The sequence below is a fragment of the Cucurbita pepo genome, chromosome 19, assembly GCF_057944985.1.
Source record: "Cucurbita pepo subsp. pepo isolate OVF chromosome 19, ASM5794498v1, whole genome shotgun sequence".
NCBI lineage: Eukaryota > Viridiplantae > Streptophyta > Magnoliopsida > Cucurbitales > Cucurbitaceae > Cucurbita > Cucurbita pepo.
In genome coordinates this window covers 8,162,650-8,176,231 of record NC_141816.1, presented here as the reverse complement: position 1 = coordinate 8,176,231, position 13,582 = coordinate 8,162,650, and the positions used below count along the sequence as shown (strand labels likewise).

General features: G+C 37.6%; 1 protein-coding gene across 2 annotated transcripts; it reads right to left on the bottom strand.

Moving 5' to 3' along the window:
• Nucleotides 1–3,261: 3,261 nt before the first annotated feature.
• LOC111781031 (ankyrin repeat-containing protein ITN1) lies at nt 3,262–8,624 on the bottom strand. 2 transcript variants are annotated; one of them, XR_015414242.1, is made up of 5 exons: nt 8,465–8,624; nt 7,547–8,074; nt 6,463–6,872; nt 3,878–4,995; nt 3,262–3,471 (listed from the first exon to the last, which is right to left on the bottom strand). XR_015414242.1 is itself a non-coding variant. In XM_023661425.2 (4 exons), the coding sequence occupies exons 1-4, from the start codon at nt 8,484–8,486 to the stop codon at nt 4,171–4,173; spliced, it is 1,785 nt and encodes a 594-aa protein (XP_023517193.2). In that variant the 5' UTR covers nt 8,487–8,624; the 3' UTR covers nt 3,678–4,170. The 2 variants fall into 2 exon arrangements, 1 of the variants encoding a protein (XP_023517193.2); XM_023661425.2 differs by lacking the exon at nt 3,262–3,471 and having other exon boundaries at nt 3,678–4,995.
• Nucleotides 8,625–13,582: the final 4,958 nt, after the last annotated feature.

Sequence of the window (13,582 nt, the reverse complement as noted above, 5' to 3'; positions counted from 1 at the left end):
TAGCGCAAGACAAAAAAAACATTTAAAATCAAATAATATTTATTTATTTATATTTTTGTTTTCTTCATGAATATAAAAATAAAAATAAATAAATTATAAATCTTCTTCTCATAACCTGATTTATTTACACATTTCTCATTCACCAAACAACACAAGAAAACAAAAAAAAAATAATAATAAATAAATATTTTGGCTATTAATAAAATATAAGATTTGGTTGATTCTATGGAGATTTTGTTCGGTAAGTATACCAACCACTTGTTTTAAATTAGACCTAAATTTTTAAAACGTTTGATTTTTGACTTAATAACGGTTCAAAATTTGAAATTTTTTGCTTAAAAATAAGTTAAGCTTGAGTTAAACAGTCATCGAGATATGTTTATATTGACCTCCTACGATCCTGAACCACAAAAATAAGAGGATTTCATTGAAAATACTGACAAATTCTTGTGTCCAGTTCATGATCGCTCCTCTAGTACCAGTTGTTGCTTCATTGATAGGTTTACGATGCGTCTTTGATTGTTAGGGACTGGTACTAAGATCTAGTCATATGGTAACCGTGAAAATGACTCATTCTTTAGTAAAATTATATGAGTAAATGGGTTTATCTCTATTTTCTCGAGAGCTTGCGTTCTAGCTCGACATTAGGAGCACAGAGGCTCGAGATATCTAAAGGAGGTAATTCTTTTGTAAAACTTATATGAGCAAATGGGTTTATCTCTATTTTCTCGAGAGCTTTCGTTCTAGCTCGACATTGGGAGCACAAAGGCTCGAGATATCTAAAGGAGGTACAAAACCCTCCCATTGTACCGTACGATGCATGGGTCTACTTGTTACAAAAGGTGAATGTTCCTGTTCCAAAACATACACATAAGTCCTTAGGCAGGCAGGGACGAAGAGACTAAAACAAAAATTGATATCGTTAAACAAAGCCCGAAAAGAAGCAAGAGAAAGAAGTTTGGAGATATGTTTAAGAAGAGGAAGAGGTTTGTTTGAGGATGGCATTATTGGGAGCAACCAAGGCAGAAGAACATGTGGAGACTGTCAGAAAAGAAAATGTTCAATTCAAAGCATCTCAACATTATTTCTTGCAGATATGTTTTTGGACTCTAACTTGTCATCTTCTTCCCCGAAAGAAATCTCGTCTTTATTTTCACGTTTCGTTCGAGTTATGTTTAGGGATTTGAAATGGGTTCGATGAGAACGAACGCTTTGTTCAATTGGTCCACATTTCAGTTTTCTTTACATTTGATCTTTATCTTTGTTTTGGATTGTGTTTATGAGTAACTTAAGACGGTTTTAATAGCTATCTCGTCTTAAATAAGATACTGCACCTTTGATCGATCTAAAGGCTAGAGGTTCGAATCATTATCTCGTACGTTGTTGAACCGAAAAGAAATGAATTTTAATGATTGGTTGAGTGTAGTTACTCATCCGAGCCACTGGAACATGACTGGTGTGGCCAAAAGGCAAAACTCTCGTTGTAGTTTGGCAATAGAACAATTCAAACTCTTAATCAGACTAAGGCTAGGGCTACTCGTTCTATTTTCTCTAAGACCAACTCGGTGAAGCGTCTAGTGTAGGGGCACGCCGAATCACTAAAAATGCCTTGATTATTCTCAAATTTGGTATCCAAACTAAACTTCCCTCTTTGATATCCATGTTGTCTCAACTCCAAACTCAATGTTTGTTAACTACACGGGACATTCCCAAACTCTTTTTTATCAAACTCCTTTCTCAAATGAAAGTGAACAACTCCGAACAAATCTTCTGGAGAGCGTATCAGGAATCTTTCCTCAGAGCACTACTTCCATGATAACCCCCAATCAACACAATATCGAGACAGGGCAACTCAAGAGGCGCGACCAGAAGCGCCAAATTACTTTTGAGAAATATCGTCGCTACAATGTAGTACCGACAATATCAAGCTAAACCCATGAAAACGAGGTAGGTTAGAAAGTAAGTACGAGCTCCTATCGACTAAACGATAAACATGTACCGAGGTACACCAGAAGTCGAGAACAAACATATCTAATAAGCAATTGCGTAAGCCATTCAACTTTGTCGCTCTAATTCTATCATTTTCAAAGTATTTTAAATATGTTGATATTAGGTTCATGGTCAGATAGTACAGTCCCACAAAGGTTCATTCAAATATTTTTAAAAAGTGTGTAAAGTTTTCAGAGTTGAGAACAAAAGAGTGACTGTTTTAGATTACATTGAAATTTGGTTTGAGTTTTTTTTTTTTTTTTTTTTTTTTTTTTTTTTTTTTTTTTTTTTGCAGAGTTATGTGTCAATGTACAAAGCCTTGTTCTCTTATAAATGCTTTGAAAACAGCTTTTTATGCTTCTCACTTCATCGATCAATCTCACGACATTCTTAACTTTAACCGTGATATGACTCGTTAGAGAGCATAAACATTTTGTCTCGTACTTTCGTGTTTTGTTTTTTTTAATATCGTAGATCATACTTTCAAAAGGTTATTTCAATGCTTTTTTTTGTTTGAGGTTGGAAGCTTAAATCCCTCCTTACAACGGAGGTTTATAACGTCTTTACAGCACAGTAGAATAATTTCCGAATTAGGTCAACTACAAATGTCTAATATGCACATATCTTATGAAAATAATAAATTTTATTCATTGTTGTTGTGTAGGAGTGTACAATCAACCCGATAATCCGGACCGACCCAACCCAAATTATAGGAGTTTTCTGAACTCGAACTGATTCGATTTCAAGTTTATAGGTCAAAAACTTTAGGTTGACCCGAACCGAACAAAAGTTTATAAATTACATTAAGAAACTTACCGTATTCATTGTCTGAGTTGGGTTGGGTTGAGAGATTTTTTTGGACCAACCCAAAAGTTTGGGTTGATTAGATTGGTAACCCAACCCAACCCAACCCAACCCGAAAGTTTTCAACCCAAGAGTTCGTTATGCACGTAAGCCAGACTTACACAACTAGGATAAGTCCAAAGGATCAAATGGCTATGAAAGGTAACTGGGTGTGGTGTTCTACCAAACGTGCTTTGATGTTGAAATTAGTATAAACTTAAAAGTATTCTCAAAGTGAGCTTGAGCATAGTACTTGTGGGTGGTTTCTTTCACCTTGACCTAAGGTTGGGGTACCAAGTGCTTAACCTAAAGTCAGCTAAATTAGTATAAACTTAAAAGTATTCTCAAAGTGAGCTTGAGCATAGTACTTGTGGGTGGTTTCTTTCACCTTGACCTAAGGTTGGGGTACCAAGTGCTTAACCTAAAGTCAGCTAAATTAGTATAAACTTAAAAGTATTCTCAAAGTGAGCTTGAGCATAGTACTTGTGGGTGGTTTCTTTCACCTTGACCTAAGGTTGGGGTACCAAGTGCTTAACCTAAAGTCAGCTATGTTGTGTCGCGTGGCCAACCTCGCACGTGGGCGGGGGGGTTTTTCACCCTAACACACAGGTAAATTATTTATTTGCTAACATACCCCTCCTACAAACAGGGCAACAAATCACAATGACCATCATATATATCAACTAAAAGGAGCATAATTTATCCACATAACCTCATCATCAACATGTCAAGCAAACAAGGAGAGAATGAAAAAGAATAAATTTATGTAGCATTTAAACTGTATAAAAGATTGATATACGAAAAGGCATTTTAGACATTTAAACATATTTAAAATGAAGTTAATATGATCAAAATTGAATCCTTAGTCTTCACTAACAATGGCTTCCTTCATGAAAAGTAAGAGCAAAACAAAAGGTACAAAATTTCACTTTACAACCAATCAATTCTCTTCACTATTTTCTTTTCCTTTGTTAGTTTTCTTTTAGTCATAAATAACAGATTCTCTATGTATTAATTACAATTAGAGCATAGAGTTATGAATTACCCGTTAATGGATGATATTTGAAGCTGCCTTGGACGATTCAAATCAGCTAAGCCTCCAAGATCGGCCTAAGACATCCCAGAAGTCTTAACCCAATGGGCTTTGGGATCAGATATGCTTCATTATCTGTTCAAGAAAAGAGACTGCATCAGTGGAGGAATGATGGTCTGAAAATGGGAACCAGGAGTGATAGCAATACATCCTTTGGCACAGCGCAAGTTCCTTAGCCGCTGAGAACTGCAATGGGGCGGGTGATTTTGCAACATAACCATGTTTGAAATGTGTGTAGGATCATATCAAATGGCATAGATAGGATTTACTTCCGAATCGGACTCGGAATGATGCCACGAATGGTTACCATCCCTCATAAGCTTCATCTTTTTCCTTACTCTTCGGATTCGTTTGGACTTGATCACATAGTATGTCATTGCACCGAGAATTCCCGCCATCGTCACGCCACCGATGATGGAAATGAGAACTGCTGCCCATAGGTTACGCCGTCCAACGACTATGTAAGATGAAGAAACAAATGCTATTGTAGTGCAGACGGATGCCAACCACATCAACTTATTGATCACTTCCACAACTCGTCTCTCTGATTTAGTCTCTCCTCTCACAATTGTTATTTGTACCACAACAACTGCCAAGGATGTGAACAGGGCGATGGCATTGAAAATGAAGAACACTTGGAATGCTGGACTGCCTACCATCACAGCCATACCATTACGGTCGTCACCGCCCGGAACTGTGAAGATTGCTGCGAATGCAACTGTTGCAAAGAGCACAGCAACCACTGTGATCGAGTTGGTTGCATTGTTGATTCCAGCTCTATGAAGCTTCCGAAGTTCCTTAGCAATCCCAGTCATGTTCCTGTTCGTCTTGCGAGCTTGTTCGAGCTGAATATGGACATCCTTTTTTATCTCTGTCACTGTTTGTCTTAGCTCATCTCGACGTTGGTTGAGATCATTTGCACTTACTGCCCCACAACGTGCCAAGCAATCTTTAATCTCCGAGGTCTCTTCAGACAGCGGAAGTCCTTCGGCAATGTCGAGGGGCGTTTTAAGGTCTCTAGTCAATGCATTCACATTTGTATCCCGAACCCGTACTAACTCATTGACAATCTGCAAGAGATTTTAAGGATTCATGAGAGATACTTTTGTAACGAAATTCAGTAATATTAATTATCTAAGATCATTCACACCCAAAATGGTTCCAATAAAAAGAAACTGAAGAATATGCACTTCGAAATTTTCCTTTCTACCTGATGCAGCTGGTATTTAGTATCTCACATGTTTCGAAATCTTCCACATTTACAAATTATTATGTAAACAAATCAAATGTCTAGTTTTCTTAGGAAAAGAAAGTCATGCAAATACAATTACAAATAAGAATGTAGTTCAAAAGACTTTTTTCTTATATAGAAAGCACCATAATGATCTAACCGTGGAACAAATTATTATGTAAACAAATCAAATGTCTAGTTTTCTTAGGAAAAGAAAGTCATGCAAATACAATTACAAATAAGAATGTAGTTCAAAAGACTTTTTTCTTATATAGAAAGCACCATAATGATCTAACCGTGGAACATTGATGAACAGGAATATTGTATATTTTAGTAAAGAGACTCTATCTAAGGCAAGTATTGTTGAGGATTGTTGGGAGAGGAGTCCCCATCGGCTAATTAAGGAGTTGATCATGGATTTTTATAAGTAAGGCATACATCTTCATTGGTACGAGACCTTTTCAGAAAACGAAAAGGAAAGCCATGAGAGCTCATGCTCAAAGGGGACAATATCATACCATTGTGGAGGTCCGTAGTTCCTAACACGTATTTATCTAGTAAAAAGCAATAGCTAATAATTTGTAATGTTGTCAAGCAGGCTTAGGCTAATGTGACAAACTCGATGCATAAATTCAGCTGCCTGAGAATTGGTTAAATAACTAACTTAAACTACCTGATACGACTCACTCAGCGTCCTTGAAGGGAGGTGGATTGTGAGACCCTACATCGATTAGAGAGGGGAACGAGTGCTAGCGAGGACACTGGGCCCCGAAGAGGGGTGGATTGTGAGATCGCATTCTTATAAGGGTGTGGAAACCTCTCCCTAGCAGACACGTTTTAAAAACCTTGAGGGGAAGTTCGAAAGGAAAAGGCCAAAGAGGAAATATGTACTAACGGTGGGTTTGGGTTGTTACAAATGGTATCAGAGCCAAACACCGGGCGGTGTGCCAGCAAGGACGCTGGGCCTCGAAGGAGGTTGGATTGTGAGATCCCACAATGATTAGAGAGGGGAACGAGTGTCAGCGAGGACACTGGGCTCCGAAGAGGGGTGGATTGTGAGATCGCACTCTTTATAAAAGGGTGGAAACCTCTCCCTAGCAAACGCGTTATAAAAACCTCGAGGGGAAGCCTAAAAGGGAAAGCCCAAAGAGGACAATATCTACTAGCGATGGACTTGGGATATTACACTAACCATGTTTATCTCAAACTTAATTGAAAAACTAAAAACCAAAACAAGAAAGTAAAACAAGAAGAATGTTCAGTCCATGACCATGGTCAAATACGGAAAATGCATGACAATTGATACCTCTGCCCTTCTTTTCCTGGTTGCAACATGTAATGCAGTATTGCCGAACCTGTCAGGAAGCATGACAAGAGCTGGATCTGCACTAAGAAGCAGCTTCACCACTTCACAGCTGGTTCCTTTTACAGCCATATGCAATGCCGTCTGCCCTTTCTTATCATTCCTCCGTGCTAGTTGTGGATCCTTGTGAAGCAAAGCTCTCACAATTTCAACATGCCCTTGTCGAGCTGCTAAATGTAATGCATTCTTCCCGTTGGACCTGGATATCTCTAGCGAGCTAGAATCTGTTGAAAGCAACACATTGACTACTCCAATATGGCCTCTTGTAGCAGCGGAAATAATAGGAGTTGCATTTGATTGGCCAACTGTTTTACTCAGTCCCGGATCGTGCTCTAACAATACCTGGACGATGGCTGCAAAAGATAATTACTAACTGAGTTGAATTGAAATTACATCATCCATATGCTTATGAAGGTACAACCACAGCTCTTTAGAAACCATGTGCATTTACAATAGTAGAAACACGTCATTCTATGTTATTAAAAACTGCAAAAGTATCATCCAAATCGTGCATTTTGTTCTAAACTTATAAGGGTCACTTTTTTATTCAGAGTTCTCATTTCTACTTAAATGAGTCAATTCTAGACTAGGCAGCACTCAACTGAAAATGTGGCACGATCAAAGGGAAAGATAGTAGGATACCATATACGGTAAGCAATAGCTACATCCATATTACTTGATCGAATGCCTATACTATTTTTCAGTCCATTTATAGATCAATAAGCAGAGCATGCATTTTAACACGAGCATTTCTGGACTTCCGTGGTCGAATCTATTGCCTGATTGAACTCGGGGAATCGAGCAATAGATTTGTGAACGCAATCATGTCCAGCCCCCGAAAATTGGTTGATCAGGACTGTTGGAATGGTACAAGTTCATGGATTGGTATTTTCCCAATAAGACTAAGACATGAAAACTCAATCCAACAATAAATACACGCAGAAAAGGCTGTGATTAAGGACAAACTTAGAGTAAGAAAAATGACAGAAACAAAAGAAAAGAAGCTTGCATAGGAGCAGTAAGATACCTTCGTGACCCTGACTTGCAGCAATATGGAAAGGATCAAAACCAGACCTATTCTTCATAGTCATGCCCTCCTTAGTGGAATACTGTAACAGCTCCTTCACAATATCCAAATGCCCCTTCTCTGCTGCTGTAAACAATGCCGTCTCTCCCAACTCATTCACCTCATTCACAATAGCAGACCTTATCTCTGCAACCTCTGCATCAAAATCTGCTCCACTCAAAGTTCCAACCATCTGAGCATCGATTTCACCCAAAATCTGTCTCACAGCAGTCAAATCACCCCTCTGTGCAGCCAAGTGCAGCTCAGTATCATTGTGTCTGCCTGTCACCTGCTTTACATACTTCTTCTTATCCAACCTCTTGCCAGAATTTGATAAAACCAAAGACTTGCTGGAATTTGATACGAGCAAGGTCTTGCTCGAGTTGGACAGCACCAAAGTAGGTGTGGTCGGAGTAGGTGGAGGCTGCAGCTCATACAGATTGCTAGTGCTGACCGATAGCCGCAGCCTTTTCTCCAGGTCCCTCACGCCTAATATCAAAAACCACGAGAAGATTCAATCAAAATCATTTCATATATCCTAAAAAACCACATAAATCTTCGATTGAAAATGCAGTGACCCTAGCATCAAAATGAATGCAGTTTCTTGCTATTCATCAATACCATTAAACATCAAGCAAATAGGAAAAAGAAAAACCGAAATTAAATTCAATCTCAATCGTTTTTCCAACCGAGAGGGATATCAATAACGCAAGAGACAAACAAAACAATCAGATACGAATTTCTTAGAAATCAAACATCCAAGACCAAATCCTTCTCCACTTTCTCGGCCATTAAAAATCGATACATTGTAATGATTTCAGCACCAACAAAAAGGAAAAACGAGGAAGATGAAAAGGAATTGAAGAGAAACAAGAATACCAGGTTTGATCCCAATCCCCATGGCTGAAATTCAAGGAATGCCAACCCTACAAAATCACCGTTGTGAGAAGAGATTTATATACATTTTGATGCAGAGGTAAAAGAAATTTCACGGGCTTTCAGAGAGCTGAGAGAGAAGGAATAGAGAGAAAATGAGCGCGACGCTTCGGCGCTCGAAATGGAAGAAGAAGACAAGCTCGTAAAAACGATGCTGGTGGGGCCCACATCAGGATCCGCCACGTCGGATTCTTTTCTTTTTTTTCCTTTTTTTCGTTTATTGTGTATTGATATTTCCCGCGTGAGCCGTGAGGAGTGAAAATAATAATAATAATAATTGTCAGTTCTCTTACAAAACAATCATGTATTTATAATTAAAATAATATTCTTTTTATTCGGGAGAAACCTTTTGAGAAGTCCAAACTAAAGCCACCGGAACTTATACTCAAAGTAGATAATATTATACCAGTGTGGAAAGTCGTGTTCGTCTAACAATAATATAACAATTTCGCATATAATTTTTTAAAATATAACAATTTTAAATCCCTAAATATTAATTTATAATTAATTTTTGTAGTTTAACATTTGTGACCATTTTATTTTCTACCGTATAGAATTCTATTAAATATGAAATATTAATTAAATTATTACTAAATTATTTTTTTTCTTAATTAATTAATTAATTATTTACGGTATAAAATCGGCCTATTTATTTCCAAAACAAATATTATATCTATTTTTTACTATTTTTTTTCAAATCTAATGTGATCGACGTGCTATTGATATAAATTAGAGAAATTTGCAAATATGGTCCTTAAACTATAGGATTATTGCCATTACACCACAAACATGTTATTCGAGAAATTACCCTCGATATTACAAATGATATATGTCATAAGAGTATAGATTACTATGGACCACAGTTCAAGCTCACCATTAATAGATGTTTGTTTTAAGTATCACTATCTGCGTCACAGTTTTAAAACGCGTCTACTAGGAAAGAGGTCTCCACTTCCACACACTTAGTAAGAAATGTTTTGTTCCCCTCTCCAACCGACGAGTGATCTCACAATATAATGGTATTAGAGTTAGACATCGGACGGTGTGCCTCACCAAGGGAGGTGGATTGTGAGATCTCATGTCGGTTGGAGAGGGGAACGAAGCATTCCTTATAAGGGTGTGAAAACCTCTCTCCGCATTTAAAACTTTGAGGCTGACGACAATACTTAATGTCACTACCCCAAAAGAAATTTAACCTCGAGTCGTGACTAACAATAATTATGACATGTAGTGTGCAAGCACGAGTTTCAAAGGGAATCATTATTTCAAAAATGAATCGTTTATTTTGTAAGGAAAACGTTTCGATACAAAGAAGATTTATGTGACTAGTTATAGACAAGGAAAGAAAACATGAAAGACAAAGTGTACTAATTAGTAAAACTAGACTGACGCCCCGGGACACGCTTCCTTTGTGACAATCCACATCGTTCAACGTGCCCACTCTTGACCCGACGCCTCACGTACCTGAAAAAGAAAGGTATAGCAAGAATGAGTATAAAATTATACTCAGTAAGCCACCTACTTGTAAGCTCTTATCGCACCCTAAACTTAACAAACAACCACGGGCCTTCCTTTGGCTCTAGAACATCTGGTTCTGGTCTTAGCTCATTAGGGCTTCCCCCTTGGGACTTGTCCCTCGGGGCTTCTTTGGTTCTTAGTCTTTTCATTTATACCCGTAGAGTTCCTCTTATGCTAACCTGTGTTGGACTGGTGCCCTGCGAGTGGCTACCTCGGCATGGCTATGAGATTACCTGGGTCTTACCTAGGAAGTGAGCTGCAACCCCCTAGTCCCATGCTAATCCCCTGTATTTGGGAGGGCTACCTCCCCTATCCCATCCAACTAAATGGTCAGTTATGATGTGGGTATCCCGTTTCCCATGCTAAAATAGCTATCGAGCAGTCGAGTCCTAATCAGGAACCCGCTAGTCCCCCATGAAGCTATAACACCATCCACACACAAGTAGCCTAAGGGTACTCTAGAGGTGGTTCGTATGTCGTGGTAGTTTCTTAGGCTCCTAGGGAAAGGTTGGGTCTACACTTACTGACTTGTCACTTTAACAACATATCTCTAGACTTTATCAATCCTTTGGGTCATGAAAATTAACTGAGTGTACACAACTACCATCCATCATCATTATACAAAATCCATGCAAAGTAAACATACATGCTCAACGAGGCGATAACATCCATCAACTCTCGGAGCGTAGAATTCACAAGTTCCCATCCTCCTTTCAGCATGAATTGAACATATATATATAGCGGAAGCTTAAAGTATAACAGCAATACTCAAATAATTCTCATAATATTTTACACAATACATCTTACTTTTAACAATCAAATACCTACATTCAATCACGAAAAGCTAAGACCTAAGATAATTAAACTAGCATGCATACATTCCAAGCGACTCCTACTAGGGGTGTACACCCAACCCGGAAACCAGAGAACCCAACCAGACCTAACCCAAAATATAAGGGTTGGGTTGGGTTCATTTTTTTTAACCCGATCTGATTTGGGTTGGGTTCGGGTACCAAAAGAAAATGATTGGGTCAACCCAGCCCAACCCGAAAATATTAAAAAAAAAATAATTAAAGTCCAAAGGCCCAAAGTCAAAGCCCAAGCTAAAGCCCAATAATTACTTGGGAAAGAAATTTCTCACTCCCTCTATGCTATGTGCTCGGAGTCCTTGTGAGTAAGCACTCTCCCTTGCGAGAATGACTATTATTTTAAATAAGTTATTTTAAATTTTTACCCAAATCTCATCCATTCCTCTTTGCAATTCATTTTGGTCTGCAATTCATTTTACTCTGCCATCCATTCCCTGCAATTCATTTTACTCTGCAATCCATTCTTCTGTCATTCATTTTACTCTGCAACCCATTCGTCTGCAATTCATTCCTCTGCCATCCATTCTTCTGCAATTCACTCTCCAATTCATTTTACTCTGCAATCCATTCCTCTACAATTCATTTTATTCTGCAATCCATTCCTCTGCAATTCATTTTACTCTACAATCCATTATTCTGCCATTCATTTTACTTTGCAACCCATTCCTCTGCAATTCATCATTATTCTGCCATTCATTTTACTTTGCAACCCATTCCTCTGCAATTCATTTTACTCTGTAATCCATTCCTCTGCCATTCATTTTACTCTGCAATTCATTCCTCTGCCATTCATTTGACTCTGCAATCCATTCATCCATTCCTCTCCCTACAATCCATTCCTCTCTCTACCTCTCTGCAATCCATTCCTCTCAGCCTCTCCACTCTCAGCCTCTCCACAAAATACAAATCTCTCTCGATACTTAGCGTGTTCTTTGTCTTGTTTCTTTCTCGTGCGCCGTCTTTCTCTTTTTAGTCTCCTTGAACGCTACAATGGGTAAGCTTTTTCTCTTTTTGTTATATCCCCTTGCAAAGACTGATTGTATATTTTAACCTTGATGCATTCTATGATAATTGTTCATATTGGGTTAAATGTTTGAATCATAATAGTTCTATTTTACTTTTTATAGATGGAAAACAATAGTGCAACTGTACGTGGAAATAGCTCTAGTAATTATAATGCATCGAAACCACCATTGGCTACACAATCTGAATTTAAGAAGAGAAACCCAGTAAATCAACCGTGTGGGATCACTTTACAAGATTAGAGAACAATAATAAGAGGTGCAAGTGCAACTATTTTTCTAAGGAGTATGCTTGTGATACTAATTATTGTGGAACTAGCACATTATGGAAGCACTTAAAAAATCAGTGTAGGAAGTACACATATAAGGTGGAGGACAAAGGACAAACCACTCTAAGTTTTCAACGTTCAATAGATGGAGAGGGTGGTAGTAATATTGTTACTTCATTGTTTAGTCAAACAAGATGTAGAGCAGCATGTGCCAAGATGATAATTATGGATGAATTATCATTTAAATTTGTAGAGAATGAGGGTTTCAAATTGTTTTGTAGTATTGCATGTCTTTAAGTTTGACCCTCCGTCAAGATTAGCCATTGCTAGAGATATATTTCAGCTCTATCTAGAAGAAAAAAAAAATTGAAAGATTTTTTAGTCAGTCATTCCAAGAGGGTTTGTCTTACCATTGACACATGGACTTCGTTGCAAAACATTAATTACATGGTAATCACTGCACATTCTATTGATTCAGAATGAAATTTGCATAAAAGAATTCTCAACTTTTGTCAAGTTGCTAACCACAAGGGAGAGACTATTGACAAGATTATTGAGAGTTGTTTATTGGAATGGAGAATCGATAAGGTTTTCTCTATCACAGTTGATAATGCAAGTTCAAATGATATAGCTATTTCATATATTATGAGAAGGCTTAGAAGTTGGAATTCACTTGTCTTACATGGAGAAATATTACACATGAGGTGTTGTGCTCACATAATTAATTTGATTGTGAATGAAGGGCTTAAAGAAATGCATGACTCCATTTCTAGTGTTCGCAATGCCGTGAGGTATGTTAGATCATCCCCAAGAGATTGATAAAATTTAAAGATCGTGTTAAACAAGAAAAAGTTAAATGCAAAGCACTTGTTTGTTTGGATGTGGCGACTCGATGGAATTCCACTTATTTGATGTTTGATCATGCCTTGAAATTTGAAAAAGCTTTCAAAGTATTAGAGAAGGAAGAATTAGATTAGGTTGATTACTTCAAAGAGGGGATCATGGAAACAAAAGAATAGGGCCACCAACCATTGATGATTGGAAAAATGTTGCACTGTTTGTAAAGTTTTTTTTGAAGGTTTTCTATGATGTCACTACGAAGATAAGTGGTTCTTTATATGTGACTTCTAATTCTTATTTTCATTAACTTTGGGGTATTCGAGAACTTTTAATTCAGTGGAATACAAATTTGAACTCTGTTTTAAGTAACATGAGTTCAAATATGAAAGTTAAGTATGACAAATATTGGGGCTCAGTGGAAAGAATTAATAAATTGATATTCATAGCAGTGGTACTCGATCCTCGTTACAAATTGGATTACATATCATTTTGCTTTTCGAATATTTATGAAGATGCTATGGCTAAAGTGATGGTGGATGACAT